This window comes from Amphiura filiformis, chromosome 17, assembly GCF_039555335.1.
Source record: "Amphiura filiformis chromosome 17, Afil_fr2py, whole genome shotgun sequence".
Classification (NCBI taxonomy): Eukaryota; Metazoa; Echinodermata; class Ophiuroidea; order Amphilepidida; family Amphiuridae; genus Amphiura; species Amphiura filiformis.
The window spans coordinates 7049031-7071962 of NC_092644.1; the positions used below are offsets into that span (position 1 = coordinate 7049031).

General features: G+C 38.1%; 1 protein-coding gene across 4 annotated transcripts in view; it reads left to right on the forward strand.

Moving 5' to 3' along the window:
* LOC140136883 (protein cab-1-like) overlaps nucleotides 1-22932 on the forward strand; it is a 233664-nt gene that overhangs the window by 204999 nt on the left and 5733 nt on the right. For all 4 annotated transcript variants that reach the window (XM_072158498.1, XM_072158499.1, XM_072158496.1 and 1 more), the window contains 2 exons: nucleotides 10769-10859; nucleotides 22271-22350. In XM_072158498.1, the coding sequence (XP_072014599.1) occupies nucleotides 10769-10859; nucleotides 22271-22350 (171 nt within the window). The remainder of the gene's footprint in view (nucleotides 1-10768; nucleotides 10860-22270; nucleotides 22351-22932) is intronic.

Below are 22932 nucleotides of genomic sequence, written 5' to 3' on the forward strand. Positions count from 1 at the left end.
ATGAAATTTCAATATCTATATTAAATAATATATTTAATAGAAACGCATTAATGCTCTGCATGCCAGCCATTGGCTTCAACAGAAAAAGTCCCAAGTTTTGGGAAATTTTCCCAAAATATCAAGAGCTGTCTTAAGAACTACTGAACCAATACTAGGCTTGTTTGTACTCATTTTAATGCATTTTTCATGCAGATTCCAAATATAGTCAGGACAATTTACAATTCTGAAATTCTTTTTAAAAATTAAAAAAATTGAAACATGTCATCTACAATCGACACCAGAGTAAATTATAACGAGATACTTTACCATTCCGAGATATTAGGTGCCTTTTCACAATTCTTATTGCAGTGTATGTTTTATGCATTTGTACAATCGGCAATTTGTGCACAGACTGACTTTTGTTTGTTGTATAATATGAATTTGATACTGGCAGGTCAAATGAGCTGTTTGCGATTCTGTGAAACCCGGATACGTGTAGACATGGCACATGCATGAAGACGCAGCACACATCGTGCACAGATGTAGAATTATCTAAGCTGATACCACATGTACAGTATATATAAAGAGCCTTCACAATGAAGCTTGTAAGCTTTGTTTTAACAGAGTCATATGTCATAAAAACATGTAAGAAAGTATTCAGTAATGTTGAATACTAAAATTGAATACTAATATTGAATACTTATAATATATTATGTGTTTATAGTTCTCATATAAGTGTATTTTGTTCCTTATTTTATGTGTAATCATGTTCAAATATTATAATGGAGAAGATTTTAATCAATGCACTGATCATTTTAATGTTGGAACTTGCCCCCCCCCACACCAAAGTTTTGCATTTCCTTTAATAAATGGGTTTGCATGTAACATGTTGTTGACTAGACACAGTAGCATTGCCAAGGAGGGCAAGGGGAGGGATGCAGCTGATCCAATGCTTCCAATTCAATTCAATACACTATGATAAAGTCGGCTAACATGAACTCAGATGTTGTCACTATCCCCTTCTTAGTTTGAGTCGTCTCAAAGTTAATATAGTGTACGGTATCTACATATGTAGCTTGTGACAGTGGGAATTGTCAGATAAAAGTTGCTCTAGCCTTCTGTTTGGTTAAAACATACTTTGCTACACTAACCCTCTCTTTCTTTAAAACAGCCATTGGTGCAAATTTATGTTTGTTTTTAAATATAGAAATACTTTAAAATTGATTATATTTGACACATGAAAATACATGCATATTGGTAGAGTGGTTCTTAACTTAATGGTTTATTTGTGTTCGTGTATGACAAAAACGTGTGTTATGTGAGCTTGGGAAAAGCTTTGAGCTGGGGGCATAGTTTGGCTGGAGTATTGCAGCAGTTATTGATTTTGATGATTTGAAGTGTGCCAAGATGCTGCCCTGGATCAGGGTGCATCCAGGGCGTTTATGAAAAGTGCAAATATTGTATGCAAAAACTAATAAGACCTGCTTATAGACAGTGCTGTTTAAAGTTTATCCATGTTGATTGATTAGCTCTTCAATTTCGATGCATTATTAGGAAACAAATTGATTAACCAAACGTTATTTTCACTTTTTCCAATTCTCCGCAAATTTGAAATTTGTTATATGAGAGGAAATTTTACTTGTATTTTATTGTAGTCTTTGATTATACGTGCTTACATGTTGAATTAATTATTTTGGAGGTGTTATGGGTAGGAAATATCCAAGGCCAAAATCATTTCTTGTAAGTGCACACAAATATAAACAACAATAGGCCTATAATTCTCAACAAAATAATTATTTTTAAATGAAGTATCATTTTAACAATGTTTTAAGATGTCTCTGCCTTTGGTGCAAGAGGTCCCAGGTTCAGTTCTCCACATGACAAAAAAAATCTTTTCTGCTCTCCCACATTGCTTATCTGGTAAAAGCAGCTAGGGCAGATGGCCCGTGATAAAATACCTTGTTACAGTCGGTTCCAATCAGTGTAATAAGTTTGATTGGCTACACATTCACTCACTTTCTTCGGGAACAGTTATTCATCCACTCTGTTCCACTTACATTTACAGACATGTGTAAACCAGAGTTCAGCAAGTCCACAGAGTGTATTCCCTTTTTGGGAAAAGGAGCACACTTTGGCATACTCCAAATCCCCTTTGTTGTTGTTGGATTAGTAGCATCTTTGCTATGCAAAGCTGACTGGTTAGCAAGTACCCTTCTTTGAAAGCACATAGCTGTGAATCACATTAAACAGCCCAATACAACACTTTCATATATCTGTCCCCAAAATCGCTTCCCTTTAGCCTAACTATGTTGTAGTAAACTGAAAAGTTTAAATTCTAATAATAGCTCATTCTTTTTTCCATATGATGCACTAATGCAATGATCACATTGTGTTATCTGGGATTTCCAAAGATAATAATAGATCTGAGTGACTTTGTTATTGTAAACCAACTTTATTACATGAAAGGGAATTCCCATCTCTCATGAAATAGTTTTAAAAATAAACAAAGTTAATTTTTGAATAAATTACTCAGGGTTCATCAGAGAGAAAGTGGACGAACATTACTGTTTTATTCTGTAGTTTTTTTTATTACCAACAGAGAAATCAACTTATTCATCTTCTTGTAATGTTGAGTGGCAATAACAAACACATAACAGTGGCTTGTCCAGAGAGGGTGCTTTGAGGCTGCAGCCCCCCTGCACTTTGTTAAAAATCAGGTAAAATCAGCCATTTTGTGGGATTTTTAGCCATTAAGCCCATAACTCTGAAAACCCGTCTGAGCCCCCACAGGACACGCCGGGGCATAATCATATGAATTAGGTTATCTCCTGTGGACTATCTGTAGCTTGTATTCATTGTTGGAAGGGATTCGATTATGATATAAAATTGGATCGGTTGAGCCCATATTTATTGGTCGAGCTATGAGTTTTAAAATATTGGGCGAGACGTGAGTCGAGTCCAATATTTTACAACTCATAGCGAGAACAATAAATATTTGGCGTAAAGCATCCAATTTTATCATTATTATGTTTTGGATCCAATATTATCACAACTTGGATCCATCAAAACGTAATAATGTTACATAGTGGTCTACAGCTATTTACAACTACGCACCAAAAGTAGCCGCATATTTTTATACCATTCTGGTACCTTTTTAAGTGCCCTTACATACAAAAATATGCAGACACATAGATGCATTGTTGTTACCTTCTGATGAACCACTTGTGTTAACATGATTGAATCCCAAAGTGTACACCATCTGAACAATGTTGGCCCTTCTCACTTTCCTGTCAAGAGGAAAGGCAAATTGCCAATCAGGGGTAATATATGATGAAAACAAGGCATTGCATGTTTTAAAGTGTGACAGCAAGTGCTTTGATAGGATTGAATTGTGTTTTACTCAACATGGCTTACGGCCAGTGAATCGGGGACCATGTAGTTGAATTTGTAGGTAAAGCATATCGACTGCTCAGTGCCAGAAGTGGGTAAGTGCAATAGCTGCCCTGTGAACACCTGGCAATTTACATACAGTATAATATTGTACTCATTTAAACGTGGCAGTTACGCATGCCAGCTATTGCACTTACCCACTTTTGGCTCTGAGCAGTCGATGTGATGCATGCAGCTGGGTTGGTTTAAGGCAACAAGAACACATCATAATGAAGGCAACCTATTTTTGTCTCAGACTTTTGTCTGCTTTGTACTTTGGCATCTTTTCTGACACATTTTTGAATCGCATATTTGTTACTTGCTAATGATTTGCATGCATAGTGTCTATATATCATAATTATGTAGTCTTTGAAACTCCACCCCATTTTCTAGGGGTAATTTTTACTGAACTGGCAAAAAAGTCAGTGCACATTTCAAATAGCTAGTGTTCATGCTCACCCCCGGCTTATAATATAATGGTTTGTGATCCAGGGGTATACCAAAGATGCTTAATTCACTCGAGATGAATCCATTGGAGATTGATCCTGAACTTCAACATCAACAAATTGCCTTGTGACCTAAATTGCATAAGCCAACTGCTATATACGATACCTGGCGCCAGTTTCTCGAAGCATGGCTAGTGGTTAGACTTCCTAAGCCATCAGGCTTATGCCCATTAGTCCTATAATATACCAGTGCTTACAAATGCACATTGTACATCATCTACAAAGATAAATCATTACAATGGATCCACATTGGTAGGGCTAGCCTGCTGTCTTAGGAAGTCTGACCACTAGCCAAGCAACTCATGAAATTTCTATAGGTCTTTATGCCTATTCTTTGATAATCAATGCTGTGATGCAGAGTAAAAGCATACATCTAGTGCAGGGCAATACATTAACAAAAATTCACTTATCACTGTGGTTATTCATCTTGTTTGTTACATCACTACTTCTACAGGGAATTGAGATGAACATTGGCCCATGGCAACCATTCCTAGTATCACCTGGGTCTTGAACCATCCAGTGGCATAACTAGGGTTGGTAGTGCCCGGGGCAAGAAACAAAATAGGCGCCCCTACCCCCACCCACCCAGTGGCGTAGCTAGGGGTTGTGGCTAAGGATACACAATGGCGCCCCCAATTCTTGAAAAAATTGCGGACAAATAAGGCCTACCACAAATTAAATGGTTACTAGAAGTTGAATATCGGTCTTAAAATGTTCTTTCAATTGATTTTGTGCTGAAATGTGTGTGAAGCGAAAATTTGGACTTTCATCACTTGGAGGGGCGCAGAATCGATGCTGAATTGGTCAATTTGGCACCCTTCTAAGGGTGGCGCCCGGGGCACGTTCCCCCCCTGCCCTCCTCCCCGGTAGTTACGCCACTGGAACCATCATGTGTTAGCTGCTTCAAAGTCTACACAGGTCGTGTGTCGGATGTTATAAAGATATTTGTACTTCCAAGTCTGGTACTCTATATATAAAGTATAAAGAAGGAAACCACACAGCCTTTTATTTATCCACCTGTATTTAGTAGTCCATATGCAGAATTTGCCAGCCATGTTTCATCAACAACCCAGCCACTTCAATAAAGTTCAACAAGTTCGCAACATTGATTTTGGTTTAGTGTGTCTCCGATAAAATACTCGCAAGGTTTATAAAAGGAAACATGGTGGATTTTGAATACCTTGACTGACACACACTTAAATGCATGCAGACAGTTATTTTGGTATGAATGCTGTGTGCATTACGAGGGGGAAAAATAATCAAAAATCTTTCTGGAAAATCCATTAGGCACCCCATTCCTTTTTAAAGGATTTTTATCAATGTTGGTTACACTGATAAAAATCCTTTAAAAGGGAATGGGGTACCCAATGGGAGTTTGATGTAATTTGCTGAAATAGCTTGAAATGTAACCGCTTGGATAACATTTACTTCTTTAATATAATTGTAACATATTCGCATACTAGTAGTAAACAAAGAAAGATAATGAAATACAAGGCATATATATTGTAGTTGGACAGATGTAAAGTGGTACTTGTTTGTTTGTTTGTTTGTTTGTTTGTTTGGTACTGTATGGGATGCAAGAATACTATCCAATAATCACAACATGGGTGCAGACCTGTTGTGGGGATGCTGATTTTGAAAAAAGTGGACTTTCTTCCCAAATTTAGACCTTTTTTGGCCAAAAAAGCTTATATTTGGCTCTCTACAAATTCTTATATTTGGAGACTTTTTGTATACTTTTGCAAAATGGGGGAGGGGGTGTTGCACCCCCTGGCTACGGTTCTGCATGGGTGTATGAATTAGGAACAATGAAATCAATGTTAAAACAAAATTAAGTTTTCAGTAGATACCAGATTTATTTTTCACCAGATTATTTTATGCGCAGACTATTCACAAACTGAACTGTCAATTCATGAATGGTTAATTTAGCTCCGCGAAGCGAAAAGTAAGCTCCACTTAGCAGCTCCATGTTATGAGAGTTCCGGCCGAACATAGATGTGTCAGCATGTAATACACTGTGCTCCTTTGAATGAGGGAATTAAGTTACAACAACAACAACAACAACAATGGCATTTTGCGTGTATCTAGCGTGATAAAAGACGTTCATTAATTTCGTATTTCAAGCATAAATTCTGCTGTATTTTTACTTGCAGTGCATATTACTATAGTAAACAGTAATACAATCAGAATCAATTTAATTGCGTTATTTATTCTAAGCACATACTTTTAAACAAAACAAATGTAAAGTAAATCTAGCAAAACCAAAAATTAAAGCAAAATGCAATTCCAAGACAAATTGGGGCCTCTCTGTAGAGGGCGCCCCAAAATGCTTTGCTGATTGCACATTGTGAGATTCAATAGTTTTAATACCAAAAAGGTACAACAAGTATGCAAGCGTGAGGTATTGCTCCAGCTGTACACTTCGAGAATACCTTTAAAGTACCTTGAGTAGCATAATGCATTGCAACATGGAGGCCTGCCTGCTCATCATCTGGTGACACTGTCTAATGTCATGTTTCAATAATATGTTCTAGGCTTATATAGAACATTTTGGTGAATAGGCAAGATTTGCCTATTTTGGGAAGGCTAAAATTTTGCTGAAGTGTAATTTTAGCAACATTTTTGATGCAATCGCCTGTCGTGACCGGCTGTGTTTATCTCTGAACTTCCATTGCTTTACACGGTGTCATGCTTCAGCTAATCCAACTAGATTTTGAATGCAATGGTCTCTAGCCTAGAATGTGAAGCTAACGGTGAGCAAAATCTTGGCTAGACGCTCGAGCAAGCTGGTATGCCTTGAAGCAAGTGACCTAGGCGAAATGTCAACCGTGCTAGCATGGTCAACCATGGTCAACCATGGTCAAAACATGGTTGACCATGGTTAACTATGGTCAGCGATGATCAGCCATGGTGGCTTGACCATGGTCAACCATGGTTGCCATGGTCACCATGGTATACCATGGTCGACCATGCTTTAGCATGGCCGAGCATGGTCAGCCATGGTCTTCACCTCACTTGACCTTGGTTGACCATGGTCACTTTTAAGTATACCATGGTCAACCATGCTTTATCATGGGTCAGCCATGTTCATCACCTCACTTGACCATGGTTGACCATGGTCACTTCAAGTATACCATGGTCAATCATGCTTTAGCATGGGTGAGCATGGTCAGCCATGGTCATCACCTCACCTGACCATGGTCACTTTAAGTATACCATGGTCAACCATGCTTTAGCATGTGTGAGCATGGTCAGCCATGGTCATCACCTCACCTGACCATGGTTGACCATGGTTACTTCAAGTATACCATGGTCAACCATGCTTTAGCATGGCTGAGCATTGTCAGCCATGGTCATCACCTCACCTGACCATGGTTGACTCTGGGTAGTGAATGAGAAAAAGCGCCCTCTGTTGTTATTAATCGTATTTAATGCGTATTTACAACGTTGTGAATAAATATTTGACACCATAGAATATAAAAACTAGTAATTTGATAAGTTAAAATAAGATTTTTAACGGAATAAATCTAAATAATAAATATTTACCCCATAATTTCCCTCATTCTTCAGGCCCTGCCCTCTATCGGGTGCTAATTTAAAGTTTAAGCTTGATTGCTATTGTTTCTTTCTATTGTTTCTTCCTTGATTGCTATTGTTTCTTAACCATGGTCAAACATGCAAATTTTTGACCATGGTTGACCATGGTCACTTTAGATAGACCATGGTTGACCATGGTCTCTGGCCGTGGTGCCATTTTTCAAAAACATGGTCAAAAACATGGTTGACCATGGTCAAAAACCATGGTCAAAAACATAGTTGACCATGGTCAAAACCCTGGTTGTTGAACTATGGTTGACAATGGTTCAACCATGGTCAAACATGCTAAGTTTTAACCATGGTCCATGGTCACTTTAGATAGACCATGGTCAAAGGTTAACCATGGTTGACCATGGTCTCTGGCCGTGGTGCCATTTTTCAAAAGCATGGTTGACCATGGTTTGACCATGGTCAAAACCCATGGTTGAACCATGGTTGACCATGGTTAACCATAGTTCAACCATGCCTTTTTCGCATAGGGACCGCTGCTCTTGTAAACATGGTTGCTCATTGTGTGGCATTGTGAGTAGTCCCATCATGAGTAATTGATTTCTCTGCTGAGTTTTGTCCATCTCTAGTTTGAATTTGTAAAGATTTATCTCTTGTCCTAGACATGAGGGTTGAGGCCACTCAGGCCAGAGGTTTTAAAGTATATGGTGTTACTTAGTGGAGTGTAGATTAAATGTGATGTTGTTCTTGTTGCTGATCGTGATTTTGTTCCAGCCAACTTTGCCAAGGTCAAACTGTAGAATCATTCACATTCTGAAGAAAAGAATGCAATTGAAAAGTGTAAGAATAGGAATGGAACTGATGTAAGGAATCCAACTGAGTCATCAGTATCTGGGAAAAAGTGCCTGATTTTGAGGTTTGAACCAACCGAATCCTTGCACTTCAAAATTATTTTGACTTTTTTTATCAAAAGAAATATGAAGTTACTCATTGTGAACAACCATGTCCCAGCACATCCCTTTTTAAAGGGATTTTTATCATTGATCATACCTGACAGCCTTGGTTCAATGATAGTCCTTTCTGTGTGCTAGTATATGCATGTACGTGGAGGTATGCATGCAGGGGTGGGTAGGTACCCCCAAATATCGGTCAATACTTCATGTAATATTTTGTGTAAGAAAGCCTAAGCTAACCCTAATCCTAACCCTAAATTGTGTGTATGATTACATGGATAATGGAGGATGCACAACTCCACCCAGCTATTGAGACAATCATTTGACAAAATGTTTAAGCATATAAATTACTTTGCCATGTAGTGGTTTTATGTCAAAGACTGGTACTTGTAACATACACATCTTTCTGTATGTATTTATATCATTATTTTGTTATTAAAGAAAAAATTATGTGTGTGTGACCTGCTCCAACAAAAAGAGCGTAAAGTTGCAAATTGGTAGTTTCAAAATTAACCTGGCTGCCGAGGTGATGTTCTTTGTTTGATGAACACATGAACGCTTAATCCAGTACATCCTTTGTGCATGTTGTGCCCCATTCATAAAGGACATACTACTTGCATACAGCATGCACCATTCACAAAAACATCTGACATGTACAGGTGCGCATGGAACAAAGAACATTAATTCAGCAGCCATGAGGTTTCGAGACTACCAACTTGCGACTTTACGCTCATTTTGTGGGAGCAGGTCACATATCTTGTGTTTCTACAAACACACTATAGACGGATCCAATTTCACGCATTCCTACTCCTCAATGGCAGCCATAGCCGCGACGGGGACCCAACTATCTCACCTAAAATGTGAGATGACCCGCCTTGAAGGGTATTTTAAACTGCATTCTATCACCCATGTTACACGTAGACAAAAGAATGATGACAGTTTACAACACAAAAGAATCTAACATCAAATTTTAAGCGGGTTTAATCCACCCAATTGGGCACTCACAACACCTGTTTGGTGCATGCTGGGAATCAAATATGGCTGACCAAATCCTGACCATGACTTGGCTCGTTGGATACGTCTATATGAGTACTGCTTGTATGTTATACTATTTTAAAATTTCATCATAGTATCTGTACTAATGTCTCTATGTGTAGAAGAAAAAACAGAGTTACTAGTCTTACGTTTATTATGTATTTAAGAGGACTATTTTAAAAGTGGTAATTTTAAGTTTTTGTACTACAAAATTATGACACTAATTGAGCACAATAATGTCCATTTCAGCAGTATGTATTTCAGCAACTAGTAGTATTTAGTAATGAACATGTATCATTTTATAGTTATTTAAGGATACTGTGTATAATATAACTATGGCAAGCTATCTTCAGAAGATAGCAGAATTTGTTAAAAGATGTAATTAATTAAAACTTTATCTTCTGTAGATAGCAAATGATTTTATGGTTGCTATTTTATGGTTGCTATTTGCTATTAGTGGTGGCAGGGATGTAAATCTTCCAGAAATTCTCGGAATTCTGGAAATATGGCCATTTATTTTTTTTTATTTTTTTTTGTTGCACTTTCGGAATTGGATTATGAAAATTCATTGCTCAATACTGCATGTAAGCCCTCGGCCACCTGTCCAAGGACCAGATGGATTTTCAGGGAATGGATATGTTGCCCATTTACATCCTTGTAGTGAGGAATACTCATGTAAGAACTTCACTACTGATTTTCAGCAGTTCTTTGCCTGTGTATGACCAGCTATCTTCAGTAGATAGCAGTTGTTGATAATTAAATATATTTATAAGAACAGCAGCTATCGCTACTGGGTAGGTAGCTCTTTTTAAAAGCTGTTCTTGTATAAGAAGTGTTTTTGCCCATGATCAGAATGTAATCTAATGTTTTATCTGAAGGTGGTACTACACCCCTTGATAAATTTGTGACTAATTTTGCATTTTTCTGAAAAAATAATAACATACAGGTAACAAAAGGTATGTATATTGTAGGGGCAAGGAATCCAGTTACTACACTGGAATTTCAGTGACTCAAGACAAGCGGTATGTTATTTATGATTTAAAAAAAAGAGGTAACGCTAGAATGTACCTCATTTCTTAACATAATATGAACCACTTGTCTTGAATCACTGAAATTTCAGTGAACTAATTGGATTCCTTGCCCCTATAATATACATAACTTTGTTACCAGTGTGTAGTTATTTGTTGAGAAAAATGCAAAATTAGTGACAAAATTTATCAGGGGGTGTAGTACCACCTTAAGGGGTTGTTTTATATAATAGTCTATGAGCACAGAGCTAACAACCTGTTTTTATTTACTTTTTTGTTATGTTTTCTACAGAATTCAGACAACAAATAAGGCCCAGAGTGAGGCTGAATACCCAGCCTATGGACTCACTGGACCCAGCACACAAGTGGCTTCCAATATGACAGTAAGTACAAATATTCACAGTCAAAATTGGTAGTGCAGTAAAGAAATACATGCATTTCATTTTTTATGTTTTGTGTCTGGAAGTGCATCTTGTTAAGGGATCTAAAATGAGCGTTTATTGCGTTTCGACAGTATTTTTTGTGGACATGAGAGCACCTCAGACCTATCGAATTGCATTCTGAATCTGAAGCATGTCTTTCTGATATCAAATAATTTTCATTTTTGAAAATCACAATATAATACAAATTTTATGACAAATTATAAAATTTGATATTTTTCAAATTTTTGATATATAACAGCCCTCGAAGTAAATTATAAATCTAATGATATATTCTTAAAGTGTATGTAGCAGGGAGGAAAAGCCGACGGTCAATTGAAAAATTTGACCTTTCATATTGAAGATATAGATTTTTTCCCAAAAAGACCTAATTTTTTTGGTGTTTTGGGAAAAAAATCCATATCTTCAATACGAAAGGTCAAAATTTTCAATTGATCGTCGCATTTCATCCCACCTACATACACGTTAAGTATAAATCATCAGATTTATAAAGTTTACTTCGAGTACTGTTAAATATCAAAAATATCAATTTTTAATGATTTGCCATAAAATGTGTATTAAATTGCGAATTTCAAAAAACAAAATTATTTGATATCAGAATGACATTCTTCGTATTCAGAATGCAATTCGATATGTCTGATGTGCTCTAATGTCCCAAAATAAATACTGTCCAAACGTTCATACCCCAGCCCTTAAGCCAAACAAGGTTAGTCTGAACCCTGGAATTATGAAAACTTTCGGGCCTCATAACTTCTAAATTGTTGGTCTAATGTATATAAAAGTATACATATTTAGAATGGCAAAGACTTGATAAGTTCATCTGTGAGGTCAAATTTGGGCCAAAATGCCATTTTTTTACGCCAAATCCCAAAAATAACGCTTTTTGGCCCACTTCTTTTTAGTGCATCGTAACAAAAACATTCTTGTGCCAAAAATTTTTTTTTTATTAATTTTTAAAAACTAGATCAAAATATCTAGGACCTGTTTTTTCATTATTTTTGGGATTTTGGGCCAAAAATGGCATTTTGGACCAAATTTGACCTCACATATGAACTTATCAAGTCTTTGCCATTCTATATATGTATACTTTTATATACTTTAGACCAACAATTTAGAAGTTATGAGGCCCGAAAGTTTCCATAATTCCAGGGTTCATACCAAAGCCTATGGCAATTTCACAACAAATGCAAAATGCATTTTGTTTTGTTTTGTTTTTTAAATCTTTGCTTCTGTCAGATTTTGCAAATTACTGTAACAGTGTCAAATTGCCAATTTTACACTGCTTCCCTTGTTTTTAAATTTGCGATTCTAAGTTTCCTTACATTAACCTATACACAAAAGGAATATATTCGCGCAGTGTTTTTTCATGGTAGCAGTTTGGAACGTGAAATAAAAATAAACGTAGTGCAAAATGTCCACTTTTACAGTAATGGACCACATTAATTGAAATGCTCTGGTATTGATCCAGCGGTTTTCAAGGTTGCCATTTACATTTGTGGCTATTTTGTTTTGCATCTGCTTGTGTTTAATGTAGCCATATTCAAGCCTGACTTGAGATGTATAGATACATAGATAGTGGCGGTGCTTTCACGGGGGCCAAGGAACATTTGCCAAATATTTTCTTGCCCCCCCACTTTTAAGGCATAATCCCCAAAATTACGGAAATTTCCACTTTTTGCTACAATTTTGTGCAAAATGTGTCAATTTTGCCCCCCTCGAATTCACTTTGCCCCCCCTGAAAAAAATTCAGGGTGGCGCCACTAGCTATATGCATATCAAATTATGTAGGGTTTCTTTTAGTTTCATAAGTTCTCAGTCCTGTTCTTGGCTGCCATTCAGTTAACCTCTTTTGTCCATCTATTGTCCTCTCTGAGACAAGCTATTTGACCTGCCCATCTCCACTTTGCCTCTTTGATCTTTTCAATGATATCTTTGACATTTGTTTTGTCCCTTATTTCAATAGTCTTTACTTTGTCACATATGTGCCCATCCACCACAAACTGGTCGTAAAGTCGGCATTTTCCATTTTGAGATAAATCAAAAACAGTATATGGATTTCTATGTAAAATATATTAGGAATTTGACCTTTGATGAACCATAACTTCACTTCCAAATGTCCGATGAAGCTGGTTGAGGTGTCATTTTAAAGCTGAAAGTGAATTCTTTCAAAATCTGCAATAAACGGAAAATGACCTAGAGCCGACTTTACTACCACTTTGTGGTGGATGGTCACATATGGTGATATGTTGCATTTTTCTTTCCATAGCATGTGAATGCAAGACTCATAAATGTGGCAAAAATTAATTGCTTGTTTCTACAAAATACAAATATACATGCAGAAAAGTAGCCATTTACCTCAGCTGTCCTGCATTAACCTGGCAGCACACACTGCAGTGGCATAGCATCATTGGAGCACGGGGTGGGGGAGGGGGGTTGGGGTGGGGAGTGTGAAGGGGGGAATGTGCCCCTCCCAGTCGATCTGAAATTTTACAAAATTGCCGGAAAATGGTTTGTGCCCCCCCCCCCCAATCAGACCTGGTGTCCCCCCAGTCATGGTCGGTTCCCCCCATCCCAATATGATGACCCACGCTACGCCACTGCACTGACACACTGTACTATTTTGTTTCTGATTCATTGGATATACACAGTGGCATAGCCAGGTGGAGCTGAGGGAATTACCCCATGGAATTTTTCAGGGATAAAATGGAGACAGCAAAGAGTTAATTGACTACATCAATGGGGACAAAAATTGACTTTGTCCCCTTAAGCGCTATTTACATGGAGACTTTACCCTTGCCTACATAATAACCATAAATTTTATTTTGATGGATGACTTACCCTGGCGATGCAATTTACATGGGGACATAGAGTCCAGCAATTGTGACCTCAATCAACTATATCTGGGGCCCCCTATGTGACCTATAAAACCATAACCAGGTAAATACATAACAAAAGTGTGTAAAAGCCATCAACATTCCAGAGAAACTCTCAGGAGAGTGTAGTACTGTCTTGAAAAAATAGCCCCGGTTCTATTTTGAGGAAACTATGAAAGGTCAGAGGTCCAGGGGTATTGCCTGGCAAAATTACCAATATACACGAGGACTTTCCCTTGCTGGAAATAAATTTCCAGCAATAGAGTCTCCATGTAAAAGGCTGGCTATGCTATACATAAACAATTTTGGTATTTAAGGCTGGTTGGATGGCACATGACCTGTGGAAATCAGAAACCATATATGTTCAGTTTTAGAGTCCAGTTGCCTATGGGTGTGGTACAGATGTACAGATTTTTAAAAAAGTACAATATTTCAGGTAAAGACCCTTCTTCAGGTACAGAGGAAGAAACATACAAAATTATGTAATTTTTTTATTACATACAAAATTACAAATTATGCAATTTAGGGTCTTTACCCAAGATATTGTACTTTAAAAAAAATCTGTACATTTTCAGCACTGCTGCCACGCCCATAGGCAACTGGACTCTATATTACACTACAGTGCTACGCAGCCTTTTCAAACTTTTGTTCAGTTTTAGCCATTTATGAACTGCAGTGTACTTCTAGCACCAATAAGCCAAATCATCATTGGAAGTTTGCAATGCAATGTGGGACAGTTTTTGCAGTTTTGGGACACTTTGCCCTCTGACCTTTTGGGAAAATTCAGAAAAATTGGTTTTTGTGCGTACAAAATGTATTTAATATGTTTTACAAGAATGAATTAAAACCTAAAAAACATTATTATTGGATAAATAATTATTTAAATATTTTTAATGATAACATTATGACAATAATAAATAAATTAATAATAATTACAGCAATTTCCCGGATATGTCAGAGGTCAAAGTGTCCCAAAACTGCTCTCAAAAACCGGAAGTTGCAATGGCGATTGGGCTTATTCAGTTTGAAATGTGAGGGGACAATTGGCCTTAATTGTCAAAAAGTAGCTGAAAAGAACAAAAAAAAAGTCATTTGTCCGATAGGATGCCTGTTCTATGCCCATATACATACAGCCATCTTGCACACCGATAGATGATACGATACAAGTATTTAAGCATCCCTGGTGTATAATTTGGTTATCCAATATGCATGTAACAGATGATTGCGTGACCCTGCAATCCATCCAGGCAAGTCTTACCCTGCTGCACATAATCGGCTATTCAATTTAAAATCCACACTACCTCTGTGGAAGATTTTGAAATATCTTCTACAGGGGAGTATAATTTCAAAGGAATGAACATAGTAGCAGCTCCATTTGAAACTCATCCCTCATGGGGTATATGAAATTCAAATGGAGCTGCCTAATGTGTTGTTCATTCCATTTGAAATTCATACTCCCCCTGTGAAACATATTTCCAAAATCTTCCACAGGGGTAGTGTGGATTTTAAATGGAACAGCCCAATAGCCATTATTTCCCCTCAACCAGACAGACAACTCCTGGTGCATATTACCAATAATTACACAAATATTATATCTGTATTTATGCACCATTTGCATCGTTTGTATTTTTGAGTAATGAGTAGTTTATTTTTTGAATGGCTGCAAATAAAAAAAAACATCAAAAAATCATTAAAAAAAGTACTGATATATGGGGGTTTGCAACAAAAGTTGTTTTTGGCGGGAATCTTGGGTAGGATGAGCATCCTGCCAAAAACTGCTTTTGTTGAAAACCCCCATATATCAGTGGTCTTGTTGATGATTTTTTGATGTGTTCTCAAAATTGGGCAAATGAATGTAAGGGGTTTTGCAACAAAGCTCTTCATTTATTGGTCTCGCTATGAGTTAAAAATATCAGACAAGTCATTTATTGGACTCGAGTCACTCGACTACGTCTCGTCCAATATTTTAAGACTCGTAGCTCGACCAATAGATATGGGCTCAATCGATCCAATTTTATATCAACTAAAAAGATGTAGCAGAAAGAGTAGTATTCAGTTACGAATGGTAATTAGGACTGAACTAAAGGAATGAATACAATATCGCAGTAATGATTGGAAGCTTGCATGCTTGAATTGTTCTTACTGAAGTGTGAATAATACTGGTAATTGTCAATTACCATACAGAGCAAAATATGTGCTCATCTTTGAAAAACAGTGCAGCCAAAGCAATGATCCCCTAAAATTATATGCGCATGCGAAGCATGAACGGGTATATTGCCATTCTATGGTTTCTTCTCCTTCTCCTTTTCCTCCTCCATCAAACACATCATTCTGTCAAGGCTAGCGCTAAAACTACAAGGGCCACAGGGCCCATATGTGGCACACTTATGGGCCCTACCCCGTAGATTTATCCTTTGCCCATCTTGGCCCCAGAGGTCAAAGGTCACGGGCCCCAGGGGCCCAAATGTAAAAATACAAAGCTTGCCGTTTCTCATCAAATGAAGCAGCCTCAGGGCCCTGAGTTGGTACAATGATAGCCCCAGGGGTACTCTATATATACAAGTATACATGAGCCCCACATGTCATATATTATGGGCCCCGGGCCCCAAATGGTAAAATAAGGAGCAACAGATTGACAGGGCTAGCGCTAAAACTACAAGGGCCCCAAGGCCCATATGTTGTACACTTATGGGCCCTACCCAGTAGATTTATCATTTGCACATCTTCGCCCCAGAGGTCAAAGGTCACGGGCCCCAGGGGCCCAAATGTAAAAATACAAAGCATGCTGTTTCTCATTAAATGAAGCAGCCTCAGGGCCCTGAGTTGGTTCACTGATAGATCCAGTGGTACTCTATATATACAAGTATACATAAGCCCCACATGTTATATATTATGGGCCCCAGGGCCCCAAATGTTAAAATAAGGGCAACAGATTGACAAGGCTAGCTATAAAACTACAAGGGCACTAGAGCTCATATGTGGCACATGTATGGGCCCTAAGTTAAAAATTGCCTTTTGCCCATTTTGGCCCCAGATGTTTAATTAAGTCTAGGGGCCCCAGAGGCCCAAATGTTAAAACAAAGGGCCGGTCGTTTCTCAGCAAATAAAGGAGCTACAGGGTTCAGATTTGGCACACTAATAGGTCTTTAGAATTATATTGTTACTAGGCGGTTACCCGTATTTGGCGGTTCTCGGCTGTCGCGATTACCTGGCTGATGGTGACTGTACTCACCAAGTTTTATGCCCATAGGACAGTTTTTACCTATTTGACCTCAGGTGACCTCGAAATGACCTTCCAAAATTTGGCTCTAAATGTTGACTGTACCCACCACGTTTCATCCCCATATGACAGTTTTTAGTAATTTGACCTTGGATGACCCCAAAATGACCTTCCAAAATTTGACTCTAAAAGTTGACTGTACCCACCAAGTTTCATGCGCATACAACATTTTTTACTAATTTGACCTAAGATGACCCCTGGGTGACCTTGGATGACCCAAAATGACCTTCCAAAAATTTGACTATAAAAGTTGACTGTACCCACCAAGTTTCAAGCCCATACGATAGTTTTTACTAATTTGACCTCAGATGACCCCTGGATGACCTCGGGTGATCTTGGCCCACTAACTGAAACAAACTTGTTCTGTCTGAGGTCCAGATGCACCCACCCACCAAGTTTGAGGAACGTGCGACCCCTAGTGTCCAAGAAAATAGGCGGAAAACAGTTTTTATTAATTTGACCTCAGATGACCCTGGGTGACCTTGACCCACTAATCAATACAAACTTGTTCCGTCTTAGGTCAAGATGCACCTACCCACCAAGTTTCATGCCCATATGACAGTTTTTACTAATTTGACCCCTAGATGACCTCTGGTGACCTTGACCCACTAACCAATACAAACTCGTTCTGTCCCGGGTCAAGACGCACCCACCCGTCAAGTTTGAGGAACGTGCGACCCCCAGTCTCTGAGAAAAACAGTTTTGACTAATTTGACCCCTGGATGACCTTGGGTGACCTTGACGCACTAACGAATATAAACTCGTTCTTCCTCATACCAAGCTGCACCCACCCACCAAGTTTGAGGAACGCGCGACCCCCGGTCTCCGAGAAAAGAGGCGGACAGACGTACAGATGTACAGACAAACAGATGTACAGACAAACAGATGTACAGATTCTGGTGAATTATAGTAAGATATGTATATATGAGACCCCATGCGTCACATAATGTGGGCCCCAGGGCCCCAAAAGCTAAAACATAGGGCCGGTCGTTATTCAATAAAGAAAGCAGCTACAATGTCCAGCTTGAGTCTGCTGATAGCACTTGAGAATTATATTTCAACATACGCACATGAGCCCCATAAGTCAAATATTATGGGCCCCGGCCCCAAATGTTAAAGCAAAGGCCCGGCCGTTTTTCATCAAATAAAGCAACTTTAGAGCTCAGAGTTTGTACACAGATTACACATGAGAATTATATTGTTATATGTACATATGAGCCCCATATGTCACACCATTGGCCCTAGGGCCCAAAACGCTAAAACATAGGGCCAGCCGTTACTCGGTAAATAAAGCAGCTACAGTGCCCAGCTTGAGTCTACTGATAGCAATTATACTTCAACATATGTACATGAGCCTCATAAGTCAAATATTATGGGCCCCAGGGGCCCAAATGTTAAAAAAGGGCTGTATGTTTATCATCAAATAAAGCAGCTTCGGGCTCAGAGTTTGTACACAGATTGCACCTGAGAATTATATTGTTAATAACACCCATCCCATCCCACCCCATACACGTGGGACTAAACAGATTCACAGACAATAGCGTAATTATAATACAGATAACATAAACGTTACGGCTGTTCCAGTTAAATTGCATACCCATTGGCTGCTCTATTTAATTTACATACTCCCTTTGGAATGGCCACAAAATAGGCTGTTCCATTTAATTTACATACTCCTCTGAAATGGCTGTTCCATTTAATTTACATACTCCCTCTGGAATAGCTTTCCCTAATCAAATTGCATATTGTGAATTTCAATAGCGTAGTATGATAATTATAGATGGTGATTGGAAATACTATGTGTGAAGCGTTAAGACTGTTCCATTTAAATTACATACCTTTGGCTGTTCCATTTAATTTACATACTCTCTCTGAAATGGTCCCAAAATAGCTGTTCCATTTAATTTACATACTCCCTCTGGAATGGCCACAAAATAGGCTGTTCCATTTAATTTACATACTCCCTCTGAAATGGCTGTTCCATTTAATTTACATACTCCCTTTGGAATAGCTTTCCCCTAATCAAATTGCATATTGTGAATTTCAATAGCGTATTATAATAATTTAATTATATATGGTGATTGGAAATACTATGTGTGAAGCGTTAAGACTGTTCCATTTAAATTACATACCTTTGGCTGTTCCATTTAATTTACATACTCTCTCTGAAATGGTCCCAAAATAGCTGTTCCATTTGATTTACATACTCCCTCTGAAATGGCTGTTCCATTTAATTTACACACTCCATCTGGAATAGCTTTCCCTAATCAAATTAGCGTGATTGTGAATTTCAATCCATCAAATTGCATAGCTTCACTGTGAATTTGAGAGACTGACAACAGCAACCTAAGTCCTCAGCAAATAAGGACTGTAAGTTTGTGTAAACCGATAACATGCGGGTATAGCCTTATTTGTGTACAAATATATAGCCTTCTAGTGCCATTCTATGGTTTCTTCTCCTTCTCTTCCTCCATCAAACACAACATTCTGTCAAGGCTAGCGCTAAAACTACAAGGGCCACAGGGCCCATATGTGGTACACTTATGGGCCCTACCCATCAGAGATTTATCCTTTGCCCATCTTGGCCCCAGAGGTCAAGGTCACGGCCCCAGGGGCCCAAATGTAAAAATACAAAGCATGCCGCTTTCTCATCAAATGAAGTAGCCTCAGGGCCCTGAGTTGGTACACTGATAGCCCTAGGGGTACTCTATATATACAAGTATACATGAGCCCCATATGTCATATATTATGGGCCCCAGGGCCCCAAATGTTAAAATAAGGGGCAACAGATTGACAGGGCTAGCGCTAAAACTACAAGGGCCCCAGGGCCCATATGTGGTACACTTATGGGCCCTACCCCATAGATTTATCCTTTGCACATCTTGGCCCCAGAGGTCAAAGGTCACGGGCCCCAGGGGCCCAAATGTGAAAATACAAAGCATGCTGTTTCTCATCAAATGAAGCAGCCTCAGGGCCCTGAGTTGGTACACTGATAGCTCCAGGGGTACTCTATAATTATACAAGTTTACATGAGTCCCATATGTCATATATTATGGGCCCCAGGGCCCCAAATGTTAAAATAAGGGGCAACAGATTAACAAGGCTAGCTATAAAACTACAAGGGCACTAGGGCTCATATGTAGCACATGTATGGGCCCTAAGTTGTAATGTGTCTTCTGCTCATTTTGGCCCCAGATGTTTAAGGCTAGGGGCCCCAGAGGCCCAAATGTTAAAACAAAGGGCCGGTCGTTTCTCAGCAAATAAAGTAGCTACAGGGTTTAGATTTGGTACACTAAAAGGTCTTCAGCATTATATTGTTATATGTATATATGAACCCCATGTGTCACATAATATGGGCCCAGGGCCCCAAACGCTAAAACATAGGGCCAGCCGTTATTCAGTAAATAAAGCAGCTACAGTGCCAAGCTTGAGTCTACTGATAGCACTTGAGAATTATACTTCAACATGTGTACATGAGCCTCATAAGTCAAATATTATGGGCCAGGGCCCCAAAGGTTTAAAAGGGCCATCCGTTTATCATCAAATAAAGCAGCTTCAGGGCTCGGAGTTTGTACACAGATTGCACCTGCGAATTATATTGTTAATAACACCCACCCCACCCCATTCACAAACAATAGCGTAATTATAATAATATAGATGATAGAAACGTTAAGGCTGTTCTATTTAATTTACATACTCCCTCTGAAATAGCCACAAAATAGGCTGTTCCATTTAATTTACATACTCCCTCTGAAATGGCTGTTCCATTTAATTTACATACTCCCTCTGGAATAGCTTTCCCCTAATCAAATTGCATATTGTGAATTTCAATCTATCAAATTGCATAGCTTCACTGTGAATTAGAGAGACTGACAACAGCAACCTAAGTCCTCAGCAAATAAGGACTGTAAGTTTGTGTAAACCGATAACATGCGGGTATAGCCGTATTTGTGTACAAATATATAGCCTTCTAGTTATACATTTCTCCTTCTTATCTTCATATCAAGGACTAATATAATGGGCTATTCCAGTTGAAATCCACACTGGAAGATCTTCCACAGGGGTAGTGTGGATTTCAACTGGAATGAACACATTTGGCAGCTCCATTTGAATCTCGTACACCTTCTGAGAAAGATTCAATCTGAATCTTCCACAGAGGGAGAGTGACTTTCAAATAGAGTTATTAATGTACAATTCCATTTGAAATTCATACTCCTCCTGTGGATGATATTTTCAAAATCTTCCACAGGGGGAGTGTGTACTTTAAATGGAATTGCCCCAAATTAGAACTGGTTATGTCCAAAATTAATGTTTTTGAGTATACAGGGTATCTCAATAAAAAATAGCCCATGTGGATTGGGAGACTTAACTTAAAATATCAAAAGGTAAATTTAAAACTTTTTTGAAGATTTTAAAACCATGAAGTGTCTTCTTTGAAATGGTGTAAAAATCATCAAAATCCATTCATACATCACTGAGATAATTGGGAGTGTACAAACAGACACATTTTTGGACCTACACATATGTGTACAATTAGAGTGATCTCAGTGACGTGAGGGCAGATTTTGATGATTTTTGCACCATTTTGTAGAAGACACTTAATTCATGGTATGTGAATCTTCAAGGAAATTTTAATTTAAGGATATTTTAAATAAAGTTCAATCTATAGGGCCTATTTTTATTGAGACATCCTGTAGATTGTTAGATTGTCATGAAACTTGGTGATCACCCTTGAGCAGGAAAAATTGTCAAGGTCATATGAATAAAGATTGTTGGATTATAGTGAAACTTGGTGGATGTGATTTCGTAGACTTTTTGTTACAATTATGATTTAAGTGTATTTAGCACACATTTTTGTGTCGCCTGAACATTGTTCAAGGAGGCACTAACCAGTCCTATTTCTGTGTGTGTGGGGATGTCGATTGCTCAGTGCCAGAAGTGGGTAAGTGCAGTAGCTGCCATGTGTAGATGAAGACTAGATGAGTACACTATATACTGTGTGTAAATTGTCAAATGTTCACAGGGCAGCTATTGCACTTACCCACTTCTGACACTGAGCAGTCGATGTTTCAGAAATGTTGCTTTTTGCCTATCAAAGTAATGATATCATCTGGAAGCAGCCACATTTTCTTCAATAAAAAAATGATGCAAAACTTAATAAAATATTAATTTGTTATATTCTTCATTCTTGTGTGTTTCAGAATGGAGACAGAAAACTGGCTCAGAGTGCACAGATGTACCACTATCAACATCAGAAACAACAAATGATTGCCATGGAGAAGTAAGTATTTGGTTCAAAGTGTTACCCGTTGTATAGGATCTCCAACTTAAAAGACCTAATTTTTCCCCAACAGACTTAAAACCATCCATCTTTTGAGAATTTTGACCTTTCGTATTGAAGGTATAAATTTTTTCCCCAAAAAGACTAGAATTTTTAGTTCTGTTTGGGAAAAAAAGTATATCTTCAATACGAAAGGTCAAAATTTTCAAATGATGGACGACTTTTCCTCCCAGCTACATACACTTTAAGAACATATCATTAGTAGATTTATAAAGTTTACTTCGAAGACTGTTTTAAAAACAGTCAAAAACATCAATTTTCTCATTCCTCATTTCAGAATGCAATTATTTTATTGGTGTGTCTGATGTGCTCTCAGGTCCCAAAAAATACTGTGCAAACGTTGTTATCCGTTCCCTTAAATCAGCCAACACAGCATTTTAAATTCTTGTCTATTTTAAGAAAGAAAAATATGATATAAGCTGTGACTTGTTTAGCCGAATTAGCGACCATTATTTATTTACTGTATTTTGACAAGAATTCCAATGATTTTATTTATTGGACCTCTTGTGTGTATTTTGATGA